A 17,685-nucleotide genomic window follows, 5' to 3' on the forward strand; every position below is an offset into this window, starting at 1 on the left:
TAGAAATAACTGCCACTAGCAAGCTAATCCGGCAATGACTGGTCAAAACACGCATGTAAAACGATACAGTAGCGAGAATGAGAGCAACCACACCCTAGACTTCGCATATGAGCAAACTAAAATAAAAGCGACAAATATACCCGCGAGATGTACGTGTGGGGAAACAGGGCGGGGTCAACGTTTACACGACCACCGCACTCGGCTTGAGCTACGCTGACGTGGAAATACTTGCAGAAAACTTGCTGAGGGACATGCTGGGGTCTGCAACACGCCCCAACTCATCAGGTATGCTCATTGGAAAAAATGTATTATAAAGAGAAGGACCTCTGGTATCTACCCTTCATTAACAAGTTGTCACGCGTGCATCAACGGTGTTGTTTCTCAAAATCGTAAGGTTTGCAGGCAAGCGTTTCCTCTCTTTTCTCCTCCCCACTTTAGGCTGTGGTTTAGGCGTGCAGGTACATTACATTTACAAATTAGTCATACAAACTGGGAAGTACGGTGTCGCATTATCCAATGGCGCCTGCTCTGAGTCCGGATCATGTGTCAAGTAGTCGCTTACGCGAGGTTAAAACAAAATTTCAGACCACCAGCCCAAAAAGTGGTCGCTGTCGCTTACGAGTTGTTTCAACTATGGTAATCTGACCAGGAAAATTTTGGTATTTTGGAAAAGTGCTCGCTTACGAGAGATGATGGTCACACGCGGGAAGGATCGACTGTGCATGACCAAAAGGTGAAAGTTAAAGTTAAAGTTCAGAAAAGAAAAGAAAAAGAAGATACCTTCGTGGCCTCTTTCTTCAACGGAACCTAAAAGTGTTACTATTCAAATGACAGCTGCACGGTGTTACCCCATGTAGTAAGGTGAAACTCAGTATAACCACAAGTCACAAAAATAAAATAACTGAAATACAGCCGGTGGAAGTCACTCTCGGGGAATGGCTAAATGAGCGCTTTTAATACTAGAGGTTGCAACTTGACGGGAACATCCGATGTACTCGGGGATGTTCCCAAACTAATGGCAACGAGATTGACCAAGTTTTTATAAAGGCCATCAAATTCTGGAAAAGGTAGAGGAGGTGGTCTTTAGGTACCTTGTGAGCCTATATCATTTTCAAGGGACACATTCTCGTGTCACTGGTTAAAAGAGAATTTAATGAAAGAAGATGTAATGCTGAGAAGATTTGAACACAAAGTAACATGTTTACGGCGATTTGTGATTCTGAAAAATTGATAAACAGGGAATTCAATCGCCTGACAGGCTATGAGTGGTTAACCGTTTACTACAGGGTCAAGACAATAGAAACAGCTCGTTGGGACTTGGTAAAGAGTGACTGCGACCGCTTAATAGAGGGTGGTGACCGCATTACACGGTGCTGCTCAATACAGCTTCAACTGTACAACCAGTCTAATTTATCTCTATAAAAATACTTTATTTCCATCATTTTTTTAATTTACAGCTAATTGATACAAAAATAAAAACACTTTTGATCGACCTGGATGGCCTGTCTTATTCTAATCAGTCCTAAAATACTGAAGCTTCAATCTCCATGCCAGGTGCAAGCATATAGAATGCTACGAAACAAAACAAAACAAATTCTTCGAAACACTTCTACCGCTCTACTTTTTACAAATACTACATAACAATGAGTGCAAAACTGTTAGCACTTTCGGTTTTCAGTGAGTTTTGTTGAAGTCATTTCGAAGAAAACATGCAAATTAATTTGAGGTGGCCACACTTTTGCAGCACCATAAAGTAAGGATGAGCCGTACCAGTTATTCAAAGGTAGGGTTCATGCAGACTAGAAACGAGTTAGGGAGAAAACGTAAGCTGTTCAACAACAGTACTCCATTCAAGTGAAGCACAAAAAAACAGTAAATTTTCTTGGGACTACAAACTGACGCTTTCATGAAAATAAAATTTATCGGAATACAGGGTAGAATGTACCCACCACTTCTTGTTTCAAGTGGTCCCGTGAAAGGTTTCAAAACAAAAGACATTTCTCATGAGTATTGATATTTTTGGATAGTACAGTACCTCTTCCAGACCTCTATTTTCATTGGTCTTCTAGTACAGTAGCTCCCATTGTTTTCTGTGGAGAATCTATTGTTCCCGACCAATGACCTATTGTTTCGTTCTCCAATCACAGACCTCGTCTGGATAGCTACTGTCTTTCTATCGAATATTTGGTATTGATACTGACACACACTTACTATGGAAGGGTAGGGGACATGTTACTGTAATAAACCCTTTAAGCCCAGTATCAACATGTGTTTTCTCCTCACCGTTTGTGATATATTTCTTATGGTGGTAGTTGGGAGAACTTTACCAAACATTATGGTATCACAGGCTATCATCTCATGCTGGTCACTACTTGGACTTCAAGGGTTAGCAATAAGCTTTACCGTCAATCTACCTGTACATCACGCATGACCGGTATTTTTTAGTTTTGAAATTAACATGTCGGTTTTGAACATCACCAGCAAGATTTCAGAGTTCCCATAGAAATTTCCCTGAGTTTATTGATGGTATAAAGCTATGAATTTTTCTTTACATTACAGCATTGAGTAATTTTTTTTTCAGTTAAATCGTGTCTTTTTCAGAAAGACTTCCAGAGAAATCTTCAAGATTCCATTCAAATGCCAAACATTACAAAGAGGAATTCAAATGTTCATTTCAATCTCGGAAATACTGGTCATGCGTGACATGGACAGACTGGAAGCCCCAGTATCAACATGTGTATTCACCCCACTGTTTGCTTTAGATTTCTTATAGCACTAGTTAGGAGAATTTATTCAAACATCCAGACATTTATGGTACTGTATCTCGTTGGTGATCATTCCCTTAATTCTCATGACCTGTATGTTTGGTCCAGTAGTGATATTATAAGGAGAAATTACATGCTGATCACTATCACTTGAGACTTGAAGGATTAACTTAAACAAAACAATAAGATAGTTAATTGAATTCTCATCAAATGATAAAACCAAAGGGGACATCAGTGCATTAAAGCCCATTTCTCTCAAGCAGTTTGAAAAACTTGAGCCTGTCAGCCTGCCAAGATGCTCCTAATCAATATTCATAATTACACTTCCTATTCTGCAAACACAGTTCAATTCCACTTTCGTTACCTTCAAGACTAATGCATATTATCCATGCATGACTACAATTTAGTAAGTAAACATTATTTACAGTGTAGCCAGGCTGACAAAAGCAAATAATTTATCAATAAATGAATACCAAGCAATATTAGAGCTCGTGGCCCAAGGAAGATGATATGTTACTTGTAAACCTCATAGCTTGTCCCCCAACACCCCCACCCCCAGAAAAAAAAGGTTGCTCTTATCAAAGACAAATGAGGACAACAGTTTGTTGACCAAGATACTCAAAAATCAACATTCTCAGTGTAAATAGATCCTACATGCCACTTTGTTCCCACTGGTCACTGCAACCATGATATTATAGTGGTCAGTCTTCTCATGGGGAAAGGGGGGGGGGGGTATGTGTGTTTAAAGTTGCCAACCCTATTCCTACATACTGAAGCATATAGTGCAACCATTCAATCAAATTTCAGAGTAAAAACAAGGTAATCAGTAAGGCCAGAAAATGACAAAAAAAATATATTCTTGCAGACAAAGTAAACATTTTAGGGATACCTTGATCAAATTCAGAACAAGGTCAAAACAGCAAACTACCATGTCATTTATTCTGCCCCATCAGGAAAAATACATATAAAATGTGAAATAGAATTAAGCCTCTTACAGGGCTTCAAAACCATGAGACCCGACAGATTCCAAAAGGGGCTAAAAAGTGAAAATGAAAATTTAGTGACAATGATGCCCACAGCCACATTACATTCCCCATACAAACTGGTGCCCAGTAAAAAGGGAGGACACCAAAACAATTCAAAAAAATCTAAAGGCAAAACCTGAAATTACTACACCACATTTTTCTGTATACATATAGTCAAAATAAAAAGTGGGACAATAATTATCTCCTTCCAAATGATGTTGTAACGGTCAAATACAGAATAAAAAAGCATTTTTTGTTAATGTTTATGGTTTTGAGTGTACTTGTCAGAAGAATCGATCAAAATATTCAAAATATTCACCACAGGAAAACATTACCGATCAAGTTTCATTAAATATATGTCCTACTGCCCACAAAATAGCCCAGTTTGACAGTAAACAATATGGGTGCTAATTAATGACACCCCACTCACAGTCAGTAATGCAGTAACTGCATTTTGCAATCAACCAACATGTGTTGACCAAGTCGGAAGTGCTAGAAACCAGGACAGGTTACTGGACAACAACAACTAGTATAATTTTTACACATTCACTAATTAGTCCAAGAACTCAAATCACCTAGCAGTTTTTTTCTTAGGACATTCAATGAATGCTAGTGACAACAGAAGCCACAAAAATTCCAAATTCCAAATTATTTTCTGTTATAAAACTTTATGCTGATGCAGACAAGGTAAAATATCTACACCAAATGTGAATTTTTACAATAACCGAAAAACAGGCTTTCCTTTGTTTACGATAATTTGACTTTTAATTTTGGCAAAAGTTACGACACAAGGTAGTGTCAAACATAACAAATTTCACAAAGAGGAACAAGAAAATTTACTGAGCAAATGTTTTGGTTTTGTTGCTATGTATTGCTGCATGAGAAATGCAATGATATGCAATATTATTTTCATAAAAATTCTCAAGTGTATTATAAGCAGATACAATGATTGCACTTGGCCCAACCACATCAGTACTAATTAAAATATGCTAACAGTACTCTGTATATAGCAGATGTCACTTTAAACTTCTAAACAGCAGCAAGAAGTAGCAAAAAATCAAGACAACTACATGAAACTGCCAGTAGGAGTTTGCTACATGTAATACCAGTATGCCTATCTTTGTAATCTAACAATATATACTAGCTTCTTGCAGGCAAGCATCAAATTAAGTGCCAGCTATGAAATGCTATCAGATAAAATTATCACTTACTAGACTACATATTTGCATAACAACCTGGTTTGGTGATGCTGCAGGCCGTTCTATTTCTGTAGCCACCAAGCTAACGTTACACCGCAAATCTGACAAGCTGCAGAAATGAAGGTGCATTCCAAATGATTCCACACTGTGCTAGCTTGGGGATCTGGTCGACGCTCCCTTGCTACAACCTATGTTGTTGAAGGCGCACAAATAACATGGAGCCATGATTCTCAAGAGAGATGCAAAACATCTCCTGTGAGCAAGACTGCCTCAAAAATATTCCACCACACCAAAGAGCATCAATTCTATGTTTTGTCTTTCATTTTAGACATGATTGCCCTGACACGCTTTTGAGCTAAAGCCGCTGCTGAAACAGCGTTCTCAGCAGCTCTTGCTGCATCCATGGCTTTATCCCGTGATGCTGCAGCTCTGGAAAGTGCAATGTGTGACTTCTGTTCTGCCTTGTCAGCTGCATCTTGAGCTCCTTCACAAACTACACGGAGTCTTTGCTTGAATCGAGTCACAAGGGAAACCAATGGGCCCTTCTTTCTCACATCTGAAACTAGTTCATCATTTTTCCATTCCCCTTCAAGTTTTGTGCCATCAGGATAGGTTGCAACACCCAAACCATGACGCATGTTTTCACTCCATTCGCCAACATAGCTAAACCCATCACTGTCCTCAATGATTCCATAACCGTGGCGTTTGTCGTTCTTCCATTCTCCCTTGTAAGTCTCTATCAAGCGATTTTCTGCCCTTTGAATTTGTCCATTAGAATCAACAGTTTCCATCGTGTACGAGTGTGCCGAACCACTTCCTGCTGTACTGTTCATTGACCCATTTTCACTTGGGGGTCTTGGGGATTGCGACTGGTTATCAGAAGTTTGAGAAGGGGTTTTTCGATGGCGTGGATTGGACTTAATGTTCTGACCACCTGTAGGTACAACACCATTAGATTTAAAGTTATCCACGGTAGACTGTCTAGAAACACAGCGCTTGTAATGCCTTGTGGTGCTGTTTTCTCGTTTGACCTCACCACTTCGTATCGCATAGCCAGAGCGCATCCCTGTTTTCCACTGTCCATAATAATATCCTGAAAGATCAGGGAACAAGATTTGATTAGCATTATGTTAATTATAAATTAAAAGTTAACAACTGCATGACACTGTATGGGAGATGGATGCCTGGGATATCCATGGGCCTCCACTGTGACCAACCAACCCCTAGACAGTATACTGCTCTATGGCTAGCAATCCCCACAACCCATCCGTCAGCCTCCATGCTAAGTTCTCCAGGCAACCGTCACACTGTGATAACAGTGCAAATGGGGGCAGGGGTGGGGAGGGTGGTGGGAGGACAATGAAGAAATGGACCAAAAAACATGCCTGAAAGAAAAATGAAGAGTTTGTTCGCACACTCCGAAAACCTCCATATTTCAACACTAGTATGTTGAAAGAGTGCCTTATTTGAGTATGCTCTAATGTATTGATACCACTGACCCAGGACAAATACAAGCTTCTGTTTGTTGTTCACCCCTAGGGGGAAATCTTCACTTAGGAAAGAAGGGTCTATGGATGAAATCCCACAATATAAACAATCCAAATCAATTAAAAAGCCACTGAGCAGGACTTGAATGTTACATTGTGTTGTTTGTTCTTTAAAAAAATACAAATAGCCTCCAACAAGTGTTTAGGTCTTTGACAAGTACTTTTTTTTTTCTTCTGTAGAAGAGACATTCATGTACATAAGCAAAAAAGAACTTGCCAAGAAGATTCTCATACAAGCATGATTCCTGTCATCAGATACATTACAATGTGCTTGCCCAGTCTGACAAATACAATTTTCTGGAAAATAATTCTTTATGTTCCTACATGTAGATATTTTGGTTTGACAGCGTTGTTATAATGTTCTATTATTCATTATCATGTACAAGAGATTATTTGATGGTTTGGTGGACAGGGCTAAGCAAAATTTGTTTGGGTTAATCAAAACCAATACAGGAAGAATGGTGCCATAAGAGGAACTCCTTGTTGCTCAAAACTAAGTTTCCAGCCCTGGGAAAGTGAGTTCTCTATATACATAAAGTGTTTAAGCCAGAAGGGTTTTCCAGGCATCCAAAGGACAAGCATTTTTCTGGAAAAAAAATCATTGAAAATTCACCTTATCCTACAAACATTTTAAGATTTTTTTTTTTTTTTACAGCTTTTGGATTTCTGGCTAAAAGGCATACTCCAAACAAATTTCACCTGATTATAATATGTTCAATATCATTGCATAATGGTTGAATTAAGGTAACAACAACAACAACAACAACAACAATTTATTTCAATATTCCCATATATATGGTAATATTTTCTAAATTCTCAACATATGGGCAAATGGTATTGAGATCTCACACAGTCACTGAAGCACAATCACCCACTCAAAGGCTTGTCAAAAATTGTTTCTATTCAATTACCTTACTATGTTTATCTCTAATACCTTCCATAAAAGTTACTGAAAGTCGTTATGCAGGCTTTAATTGGTACAAAAACTATTAAATGCATCATTGATATATAATGTTGAACACTGAGTTTCAGACCACAAAAGGTTGTGCTTGACTGCTGAACAAAGCACAGATAACAGCTTAGTTCATTTTCTTGCCTCTGCAGGTGACTATAAGCCTGCCGCGAACAGAATTAGAAAAGAGCCTTGCTGATGTATTAATAAAACATGAACAAAATTGTTGCCATATCAACCTGTAAGAAGCAACAACACCAACATAATTACAGAATTCCGAAATATTGGTTTGTAATGAATGGTGTTGCTTGAGATAACACAGATTATTTGTACATAGGCATGCAATTTTCTGCTTCAATCAAGCATCACCAGATCACTGGCGTATGCAGCTCTGTTCTAGCCAAGACATACTCTCTACGAGGAGGCCAGACCAGTGACAACAATCTACTATAAACACCAGTGCTTGTTCAAGCTCACCAGGGCTCTTTAAGTTTTGTGACATCCTATTAAGTCATGACAAGAAACTACAGATCTGTTTCCTTGGTACAGTACAGACTCAATCACATGGCAATTACCACCTAAACCCTGTCCCTCCTATTTGCACAGTGATGCAAATTAGATCTATTTCTAAATCATGCCACCATTTTTCCAAAAATAAATGTGACTTTGCAAGAAAAAATCTACAGGAAGTATTCGGCATACATAATAAACAATTACGTTCAGGACCGAGGCCTGTAGCTCATCAAATAACAAAGCTGAACCGCTTGGATCAGATAATTCCCATATGTGAAATTGCCTTTGATGTAAATCAAGAAAAATCACAGCCATGACCTAAACGACTGTGTCAATTAAAGAATTATTGACTAGCTAATTTCAACTCCATAAGAAACGCAGGGCCGACCAGAAAGGCAGAAAACAGGCAAACGAGCCTATCATGCGAAAAATTCGAGGCCGTGAAATCAAATCTTGAGACTTCAAGAAATAAAAGATGGGCGACCCTAAAACCGCCCTGATTTCTGGAACCTATCTACTGTAAAAGGAATCAATCAGACGAAGTACAGAACAATCTGTTGTAAAACTCAGCTATTTTAGAGTTGAACTAAGCCATTCAATCATTGAATAGCCAGCCACGTACTGAACAATAAAAACTGACAACACAATCAATAGTTCTCTCTCCAAGGGAGACGCGCCTAAACATTCCCGCTTCGAAAATGTTTTGGTGCCTTCTAGAACGTCCGATTTGAAATAATTGCCGCTAAAGCGTCCATTCGTTGACGAAAACGTTCGCTGAAAATATCAACAATCGTTTACTGTGTTGACAGATTGTCAGTTTGAGCACAGAGCTAGAGCACGAACCGAAGAAAATAATTTCGACCAGCACGTTTAACAGCCGATCTTTCCCTAGCTGTCGCAAACTCCCAACGCTTCCATCGCCGTTGTCTATTCGAGTTCTTTACTAAGTGCTTTCCGATAGATTCATTTGCAAATACCGTATCCAGAGATTTGGGTGATTTCCAAACTTTAGCGAAACAGACGAGCTCAACAAACCCTCGCATGAGCCGAAGAATTAAACAGCCGCCAATATGCAGATATTTGAAATTCTGCTGAACAAGTCAAGCATAGAAAAGCAGTCTAGAAAATAGACAAATCTGGTCAAGACGTAGGTTTTGGCTATAGGAAGCCTTCCTACGACATAAAACAACAGCGAAAAATGCTAATCGCTTCAAACAAAACGCAGTTTGTAGAATTAGTTCACGACACAGGGTGAAGCGAAGTCTGCTTTTGTCAACTGTGTTTAACTTTATGTCTAAACTTCTATGTTTCGTCTTCAATACAATAACATAGCCATTGGCATTTTCACAGATATAATACTTTCTTAAATAAGCGAGCTATTTTTGATTGCTGTCGCCTATATTCGACTTGATTGAATAATTCCTTTCGTTTCAACCATACGTACCTCGCAGAAGTTTTGAATCAAAGCAAGATTACAAATATTACCAGTATAAATCAAATGTTTTGTGGATTACCACAAGCATTGATACGGACTCTGCGTATAAAAACACGATCTTTGATAACGTCCGACATTCACAAAATAAGCTTAATTAGCAAGCACAGTTCTACGAAAAAACGTCCACAACTGTCAAATTGGTTATGTTCCCATAGGCACATACGAACCTCTATTAAAATCCGGAAAAAGGAAATCCAGGAAAAACACATTAAAATCCGTTTAATGTAGCATAACAAGGGGACAAATGAAAGAAATCAAGCGAGTTTAGTATATGCTTATGGCAGAAAGTTAAGATAATTTTAACCGACTCAAAAAAATACAGTAATGTATCGTAGTCTGGTGACACAAATGATCAATTGAGTTAATTTTCGGGCCTGTGTTCAGTTGCGCGAACTCAAGTTTAGTCTTATCTGCTACCGAATATACCAGCAAATCTTTCTTCCCCTACACTTAACGCTTGCTTGTTTGGACCAAAACCTACCTCCATCGGCATAGATCTCAATGCCATAACCTTCCTGTAGTCCAGACGTCCAACTTCCTTCGTAACGAGCCCCGCTTTCGGACTTCTGTACTCCATATCGTGCTTTAAAACCTTCCTCCCATTCACCTTGATATGTCCATTTTCCGCGATACTCAACCCCGAGTCCGTGTCTACGTCCACCGACCCAGTCGCCCTCAAAACGATGGCCGTTTGGCCAAACATACACTCCGCAGAGTTCAAAACCGTTGTTCCACGAACCTTCGTAGCGTGCTTGGCCCTTCGGTCCAGTACAGATGCCATATCCGTGCGCTTTGCTGTTTTTCCATTCTCCGCAGTAAGTTCCGCCATCTTCAAAGTCAAAGCGACCACCGCTCATAATCAACCGCGGTAAGCATAGCTCGGTAGCAAGTAAAATTTGTATCAGTAAAGCGAGTCAATGCACCACTCTTACTTCGCTCGCATGTTTTACTTGACTGACACTAATTGACCGCTCGCGTTCGATCACTCTCCGGGACATTCCATGCACGCATGACCTCTACACAAAACCGCTTTACACATGCTGCATTTCAATCAGGGCTCACGTACTCGCGTTTATTGCAGGACTAAACCGTAAATAAAAAATAATAATTTTATATTAGTGAACGTGCAAAGCAGCCATTTAAAAAGAATTTTTAGAACATAAAACAAGGCTGGCCCCATAATCCGTGACTCCATACAGGCCGTTCAGTTCGCGCGCTAGCCTCCCACGCACTCGTTTTTAGGGGAGGAGGGTAACACGACACCCCTAAAAACGACTGCGTGGGCCGGGCATAACGTGATTAGGTATAGTTGTTTACACGATGCCAACCGGAACGGTTCCAAAATTGGACCCCAGGGCCGTGTTGCTCAAAGCCCGATTAAACTAATCCTGGGTTAACGTGAACTTTGATTCGAGTATATTTACTAATCCATAAGGATTCGTCCAAAAGATTTTTGTCCCTCAGTTTTGCCTTAGACTTTTCTTTACCATTAGATTAAAATGAGCCTTTAAAATCATCTTTAATGAGCAAGCTAAAAACCTCGGTTAACTTTTAATCGTGGATTGGTGTTAATCGGCTTTCGAACAATCTGGCCCCCAGGTCTGTTCAAAAAACAGACTGGATATTGGGAACGGATAGCCTGCCGGTACGGATTGCCGAGGTTCCGTGTGAACAAAAGGCCTACCGGTCCGATTCTTTGGACCGGATCCATTTGGAACCTAACCTCTGCCTGACTGATCTAACACCAGGTCTAACACCAAGACCAGACCTTTACAGGCCGTAAGGAAGGGGGGGGGGGGGGAGGGGAGCCTACCGCCCTGAGCTACAACGTCGCTTCAACAAAACCAGAGTACATGAACAATCTCTGATCAGCACTACAACATAATTCACTTATCAATATGCCTAATCAAACGCTATTGCTAGAAGTGAAATCAGTAATTACGAAACAGCTCCTCACACTGAAGTCATTACAGCAAACGAGTCTGCAACTGGTTACAATCAAACAAACCGGAACCCTCAAGAAAACATTTAAAGGATTGCCCACTTCACACCCCCAACAACGACCCCCTGACGTGACGGATTATCCGGGCTAGCCCGAAACCAAACGGCGACTTTTCTCCCTTGGGAATACCGAAGATCTGTCGGAGATCAGCAAAACGAAAAGCCGTAGCAAAACCCCGGGGTTACTATGACAACCCTAGGTTAAAACCTTCGCAATTTTAGGAAATGTGTGGGAAAACGCAGAAACGTTCCATTTGAAATTACATTGCTATGAATATTTAAATTTAGCTCAAAGCGAGACAAAAATGTACTTCATTCGTTACGTTTAGTCATTGTTTTTTTTTTTCATCAAAATGGCGAATTGTAGCTGCGAATTGAAGGGTCTTAAACGTATAGTAAAGGAAACGACCCGCACAAAACTCTTCAAATGACCGGCTAAAACTCGCCGTTTTTATTAAGTCTCACGACCCTTTCCCAGATGCCCTTGAACGAGTTAAGGTCAATGACAGTTCCATGTATCTCCACATTCGGTTGCCACGTGTTCGCGCCACGCTGGTATTGAGAGATTTCCCTTGTCTCTCCGTTATTCGAATAAGATTAGATTTAGTTAAACATCATTTTTTTTTTCTTTTTTCTGTTTTCGTTATCCTTGAAAAATTGACCTTGACGTCAGTTCCCTTTCCGGGCAAAGGAAATTAAGTCCTCTACAATTCCTTCAGACCTGCACAGACACTCATCACATTTTAAAACTCTTTTCACCACTATATGCTTTTCCTTGATGTTGATTACAGGGATTTACAAAACGAAGAACTGTTTTACTCACCACTGAACGCAGAAACATCGATATCCTTACAAACAAAGGTGCTGAATTTTGACCTTGGGGCCGCAAACGTTATCATCATGTATCCCGCAGACGTACCACCCCTATCGGCCGTAGATAACATAATACAACCACAAATTAAGTAATTGTTAGTGAAAGCTGTGTGTATTAGCAGCTAGCAACAGACTTAGAGAAGCAATGTCACCTATGAATAGCCCAAAACATATGTTTGACAAATGAAACGTTACTGAAACAGTCAATGGTCCAGAGTCTGTTAACTGTTACCGACTTTACCAGTTTACAGAATGTTTGATTGCGGATAGCAAGAATGGATATGGATTGTGACCTTAAAATAATTGACTAATTTTTCAGGTCCTCCCTCCTGTGTACTACAAACATCGCTAGAAACTGATTTTGAGAAATCACTTGAAGTTTTCTTCTCAGTACTCCACAAAGAAGAGCAGTTTTACCATATGTTTGAGCAAAGGCCGTAACCGCTATGTTACATATTTGTAATGTTGCAGTTTCCATTAAAAAAAAAAAAACCGGCGGCAAAATCTCTTTGACAATGTCTTAAGTTGTCCAGACCGTGATAAAGCCGTTTGTTCGTGGTTGTGCATGATCGTTGCACGTTAACATCAGACGGTGGTTTGCCGGTTCACTTACTATCATTCTAACGTTTACTTGATAATTAGACACCGATGCTCTATCAAGATGAACAAAGTTGTACATTTTAGCTGTCCTGCATCGTAATCCTTGCGCAGAAATTTGAAAGAAACCCAAAATTTCAAATCCTACTCTTTCATCCGTACATGAGCTTCTTAATGAGTGAGGAAAACTCTTCATTTTAATTCAGTATACGGTCTTCCTTCCAAAACCACTACCAATGTAACAGACTTTAGGCTGGTAAAACAATCCAGATGCGCGCTGACCCAGTGATCAAACGATAGCATCCACATAAGGCATCTGAGATTAACGCGAATTAAATTAGGTATAGCGGAAACTGATATGTTTGATTAAGAAATTTAACCCTGGCTCAGAAATCTTGCAGTCTATTAATACACTGAAACCATTTATTAGAAAGACAATTCAAATCATTATCAGCATCTGGGCATGGACTGACTGCTCACTAAAAATTGCCTATAAAGTTTCATAAAGTTAAATAAACTTGCCTTATGCTCAGGTGTCTTGAACGCGCTTATAATTACCTTCAAACTGCCTTGTGTAATTATCTTCTCCAAAAATCCCTTACGCAATTCAATTGAAAATTTGGACTTAAACAGTCCCAAAAGTCCGCGCTTTAAAACCCCATGCATAAAGTACACAGCCTTACGACTGTCAGAAGTGCGCACTTTACGACCCCTAACAGTGCGCACTTTGAGACTTCATAAAGTGGAAATTTTGGATCAATATTCGTCTCTGAGCAGTAGAAGTCGATTTGTATATCTAGCGCTCAAATAATAAAACACATATGTGTTACAGTAGTTTCAATCTACATTAGTATAAATCTACTAGTGTTCTATCACGAATGCCGTTCTCTGATTGGCTACGCTACTCGCTATCTATTCTGTGATAGATAGTGAGTAGCGGTTTTCAACAAAATGGCGGCCGCTTCGTCGCGTTTTCGAAGTGTCTGCGATGAGGAAATAGATAATTTTCTTGTTTAGTTTTGAACGACTAGTAGATTTATACTAAGGGACCGTTCATTTTTTATGAGCATGGGGGGGCTGGTGGGATTTGGTTAATTGCCACTACGAAACTGTATGACCCCCCCCTAGCATGCAATTTTTTTCCACATGGCCCCCCCCTAGCAGAACTATTTTTTTCTGATGACCCCCCCCCCCCCCTCCCGCCCAATCAGAAACAAATCATACTCCTAACTTTAACAAAACGCTTATGTGCTGTTTATATCAAAGATAAACGTAATTGTTACTGTGATTTCTTTACAGTACTATTAACAAGTAACCGTTCTCTACTTAGGTAAAGATTTCTCTTGTTTAAAAAAACGTTTTATAGATAGCAACACGTTTACGGCAACGGCAAACCCTAAATTTCCATTTAGATTCTCAAAGAAACTATAAAAATTAATCAAGCAAATGGTTAACGTGAAATTACTCCCCTTCGAGTAGAAACAATTAATACACGTACAGATCTGACTAACAAAATACGGATCAAAGCATACCAATCAACGATTACGAGTCATATTAAACAGAAAAAAACAGCGGACGCACAGATATCAGTCGCGTAGGTAGGGGTTAGATAGGGGTGTTCGTTGAGCCCCAAATCTTGCTTACTAGTGGGGGTCCGGGGGCATGCTCCCCCGGAAATTTTTGAAAATCTAGGTTCCCAGAAACCTCATTTCCTGCATTTTGAGACCCATTTTAGGCAAATCACAAATTTGTTTTACAGCAGCTTTTTGAGCTATATACATCATTCCTACGGCATAATTGTTTCAACTTAAACAAGAAAGTTCAATGTACATTCCGCGCCCTGTCGAGTTCTGATAGCTATTCGATCTACTGATAGTCATACACCAAGCTGGTAAACTGCATCATTCTCGGGTGTAGGCCTTCGAACAAATTGACTATCTCGTCAAAATTGACAGGCATATCATATTTGATATGCATTAGAACCAGGGCAGACATTCTACTCTCTCGCATGGTACACCTCATGTTCAACCTCCTCATTAAGTGCTTTCTCTTCCGCCATTACTGATCTGTAAAGGGGGTTCGTTCGAACCCCTCGAACCCCCCCTCCTACGCGCCTGGATATTAAAGTACTGCTATTAAAAATGACAGTTACAAGCTTTTCTGAAGATGGCTTACGGCTCAGATTTACCGTCAACTGAAGTCACCAGCAACAGTTCTATTATTAAAACTAATCTGGATGTTCACACTAGGCATACTACTGAGTCTACTGATACTCCTGGGTTCAAATAATTTACTAATCAACAGTCTTTATAAAAGTGAGTACTATTAAAAAGAACATTAAACAATCTATTGATATAGTTCAGAGTACAACCACTTTGTAGAAAACTACTCCCCCAAGGATGATTCAATAGTGAGACTGATACGTTTTTATATTAATTTGAACTTGTACAAACATAGGTGTCTACCTCAGTTTATATTCATTATTGCTTTTCCAACAGATATGCTTCATTTCCTCAGTTGTTTTTAATATAAAATGCAGATTTCGACCTCAGTATGTAAAACAAATTAAAAGTGGTTAGGAAAATCGCATTAAATAAAATTGAAATAATATTCAATTTCTTCATCTGTTTCTGTGTTGAGCCACTTTCAATTTCCCCTACTAGCCAATTATTTCTGGTGACCCCCCCCTCTTTCACTCATTTTTTTTTGGTAGCCCCCCCCTTTAGTGCCATTTTTTTTCTCGTGGCCCCCCCCTAAATCCCACCAGCCCCCCCATGCTCATAAAAAATGAACGGTCCCTAAAACAATTAGATTATTCGCTCTCGATTTCTATGCGTGATAGTTGATTCGGGCTTCGCCCTCATCAACTATCACGCGATAGAAATCTCGAGCTCATAATCTAATTGTTAAATATATGATCGGACGGCTCTGCACGGGCTGATATATATTATGACAAAGCAAAGATTCTAAAAGTGACTTGTTACAAAAGAGTGCATTCATAGATTTGAATCGACCCTTGAAGAAATCGTGTGTTACATAGTTAAATCACGTGACCTAAATCTTGCCGCAGTCGAATGAATTTTGATGAAAAACGTACCTAACTATGTTACCTCTGTAATTTTGCCGGAAGATCATTCTATCAGCCGTACTAATGTAACTCATTCAGGCCTACCCTGGGTGCCTAAAATAGGCTTCCGGTTCCGGCGCGGTCGAAGTTTCTTACTGTCTTTTTTATGACCGACTCTGGTACCGAAGGGTAGTCTAGGTCCTGATGGGTCAGTATGGCAAAGTCAATTTTCTCAGCTCAGTTATATGCAGCTGGGTAACAGTTTATTAAAGGCACGTAGGTGGCATAGAAGCCTCAATTGCCAGTTCTTGATCGGTTGCCGGAAGAAATCCTTGTTTTGCGTTAGCACATCTATCTCTGTGACTATTCCAGCCAGGAAAATTCAAAGATTTTACATTTCGCGCTAAGAAGTCTAAAAAACTTTCCTTTTCAATCGATTTGGACAAGACCGACAAAAGAAAAACTAATATAAAGTCTCGTCATAATGATTTTTATATTATATACATCATAGCAAGCTATAGAGGTTCTAACGCTTTATGTTGTATGTATTTGTTGTGAGTCATCAACCGCGATGGTAACCGTATTACTGGAAAGGGACTCAGTGAGAAAGGAAACTAGAACTATAAGCGTCATGCGAAGCCTAAAAAAAGTGTTTGTGACGTCTTATTTGCGCGCGCGTTTTGTTCCATACAAAACAGTTTTCTTTGATGAAAAGGGAAAACTTTGATCGAAACGGTAATGAGTAGTAATTGAGATTTAATGATTTAGAAAGACAGCCAAGTTACTTGCCTTAGGTTTTTGTCGGTTTGCGATGAGCAATCGCCTGCTCATTCGACCGGAGGTTCAAAAAAAGACCGCGAAAAAAACTTCAAATTTTCTTCCTGTGGACTTAGCTGCGGGGTACGCCTGCTACCACGATAACTTAAAAGAGCAAAAGGAGCTGGAACAAAAATTACACATCATCGATTTGGAAACCAATCAAATGAAGCGCGATTTTCGACAAAGGAGAGAAGTGCTTGAGAGAGAATTGAAACAGAACGAAAAGTATTATTGGAATTGCCATCGTGTGTTCTCGGCTGCAACTTTGATAACTGAATCTGATTCTTACAAGAGACGGTTGTGCACTGGACCTCAACCGACTAAAGGCAAGCTCCCTCGAAGAACACTTGAGAGATTGAGCCAACTGGTGCGAAAATTACAAGAGGAAGAAGACTTAGAAACTCTTTGGAGATTTCAACGTTGCGCGCGCTTTGCGCGCAGGACAGACGCAAGGCCAAAGACAGCCTCAAGTTCGACACTTTCATGGGACGGCCAGCTGAGTCCACATGATCTGCAAACTCTTACGGCGCTTATGAACGAACAGACAACAGACAGTATTGTCAGCGTTGATAGCAATGCCTCAGGTAGAATCAAGAGAATTCGTTCAGCACCATCAAGGGTCGCATCCCGAAAGACGGCCCCGGAAGACAACAGTAAAGAGGGACACATCCATCCGCTTCCTCGAGCTTGGCAACATTCTCCGAAAAAGCCCAAAGAAACCTGTGGATGGTCATCTGCTAAAAGTACTGAAGATAGCTTTGGGATCGATTTTCACACTGGTGACCGTGAGAGGGCTCCTGTGAGATTAGCTTGGGCAGAAGAAAAAGCTGTT

General features: G+C 39.9%; 1 protein-coding gene across 1 annotated transcript; it reads right to left on the reverse strand.

The window, feature by feature from the left end:
• Positions 1-1,404: 1,404 nt before the first annotated feature.
• On the reverse strand, positions 1,405-10,481 carry LOC146473538 (junctophilin-3-like). The gene is made up of 2 exons (XM_085118206.1): positions 9,978-10,481; positions 1,405-6,082 (listed from the first exon to the last, which is right to left on the reverse strand). Exons 1-2 carry the CDS (start codon positions 10,351-10,353, stop codon positions 5,295-5,297), a joined length of 1,164 nt encoding a protein of 387 aa, XP_084974332.1. The 5' UTR covers positions 10,354-10,481; the 3' UTR covers positions 1,405-5,294.
• Between the last annotated feature and the right edge of the window lie 7,204 nt (positions 10,482-17,685).

The sequence above is a fragment of the Pavona decussata genome, unplaced genomic scaffold, assembly GCF_977016875.1.
Source record: "Pavona decussata unplaced genomic scaffold, jaPavDecu1.1 SCAFFOLD_93, whole genome shotgun sequence".
Classification (NCBI taxonomy): domain Eukaryota; kingdom Metazoa; phylum Cnidaria; class Anthozoa; order Scleractinia; family Agariciidae; genus Pavona; species Pavona decussata.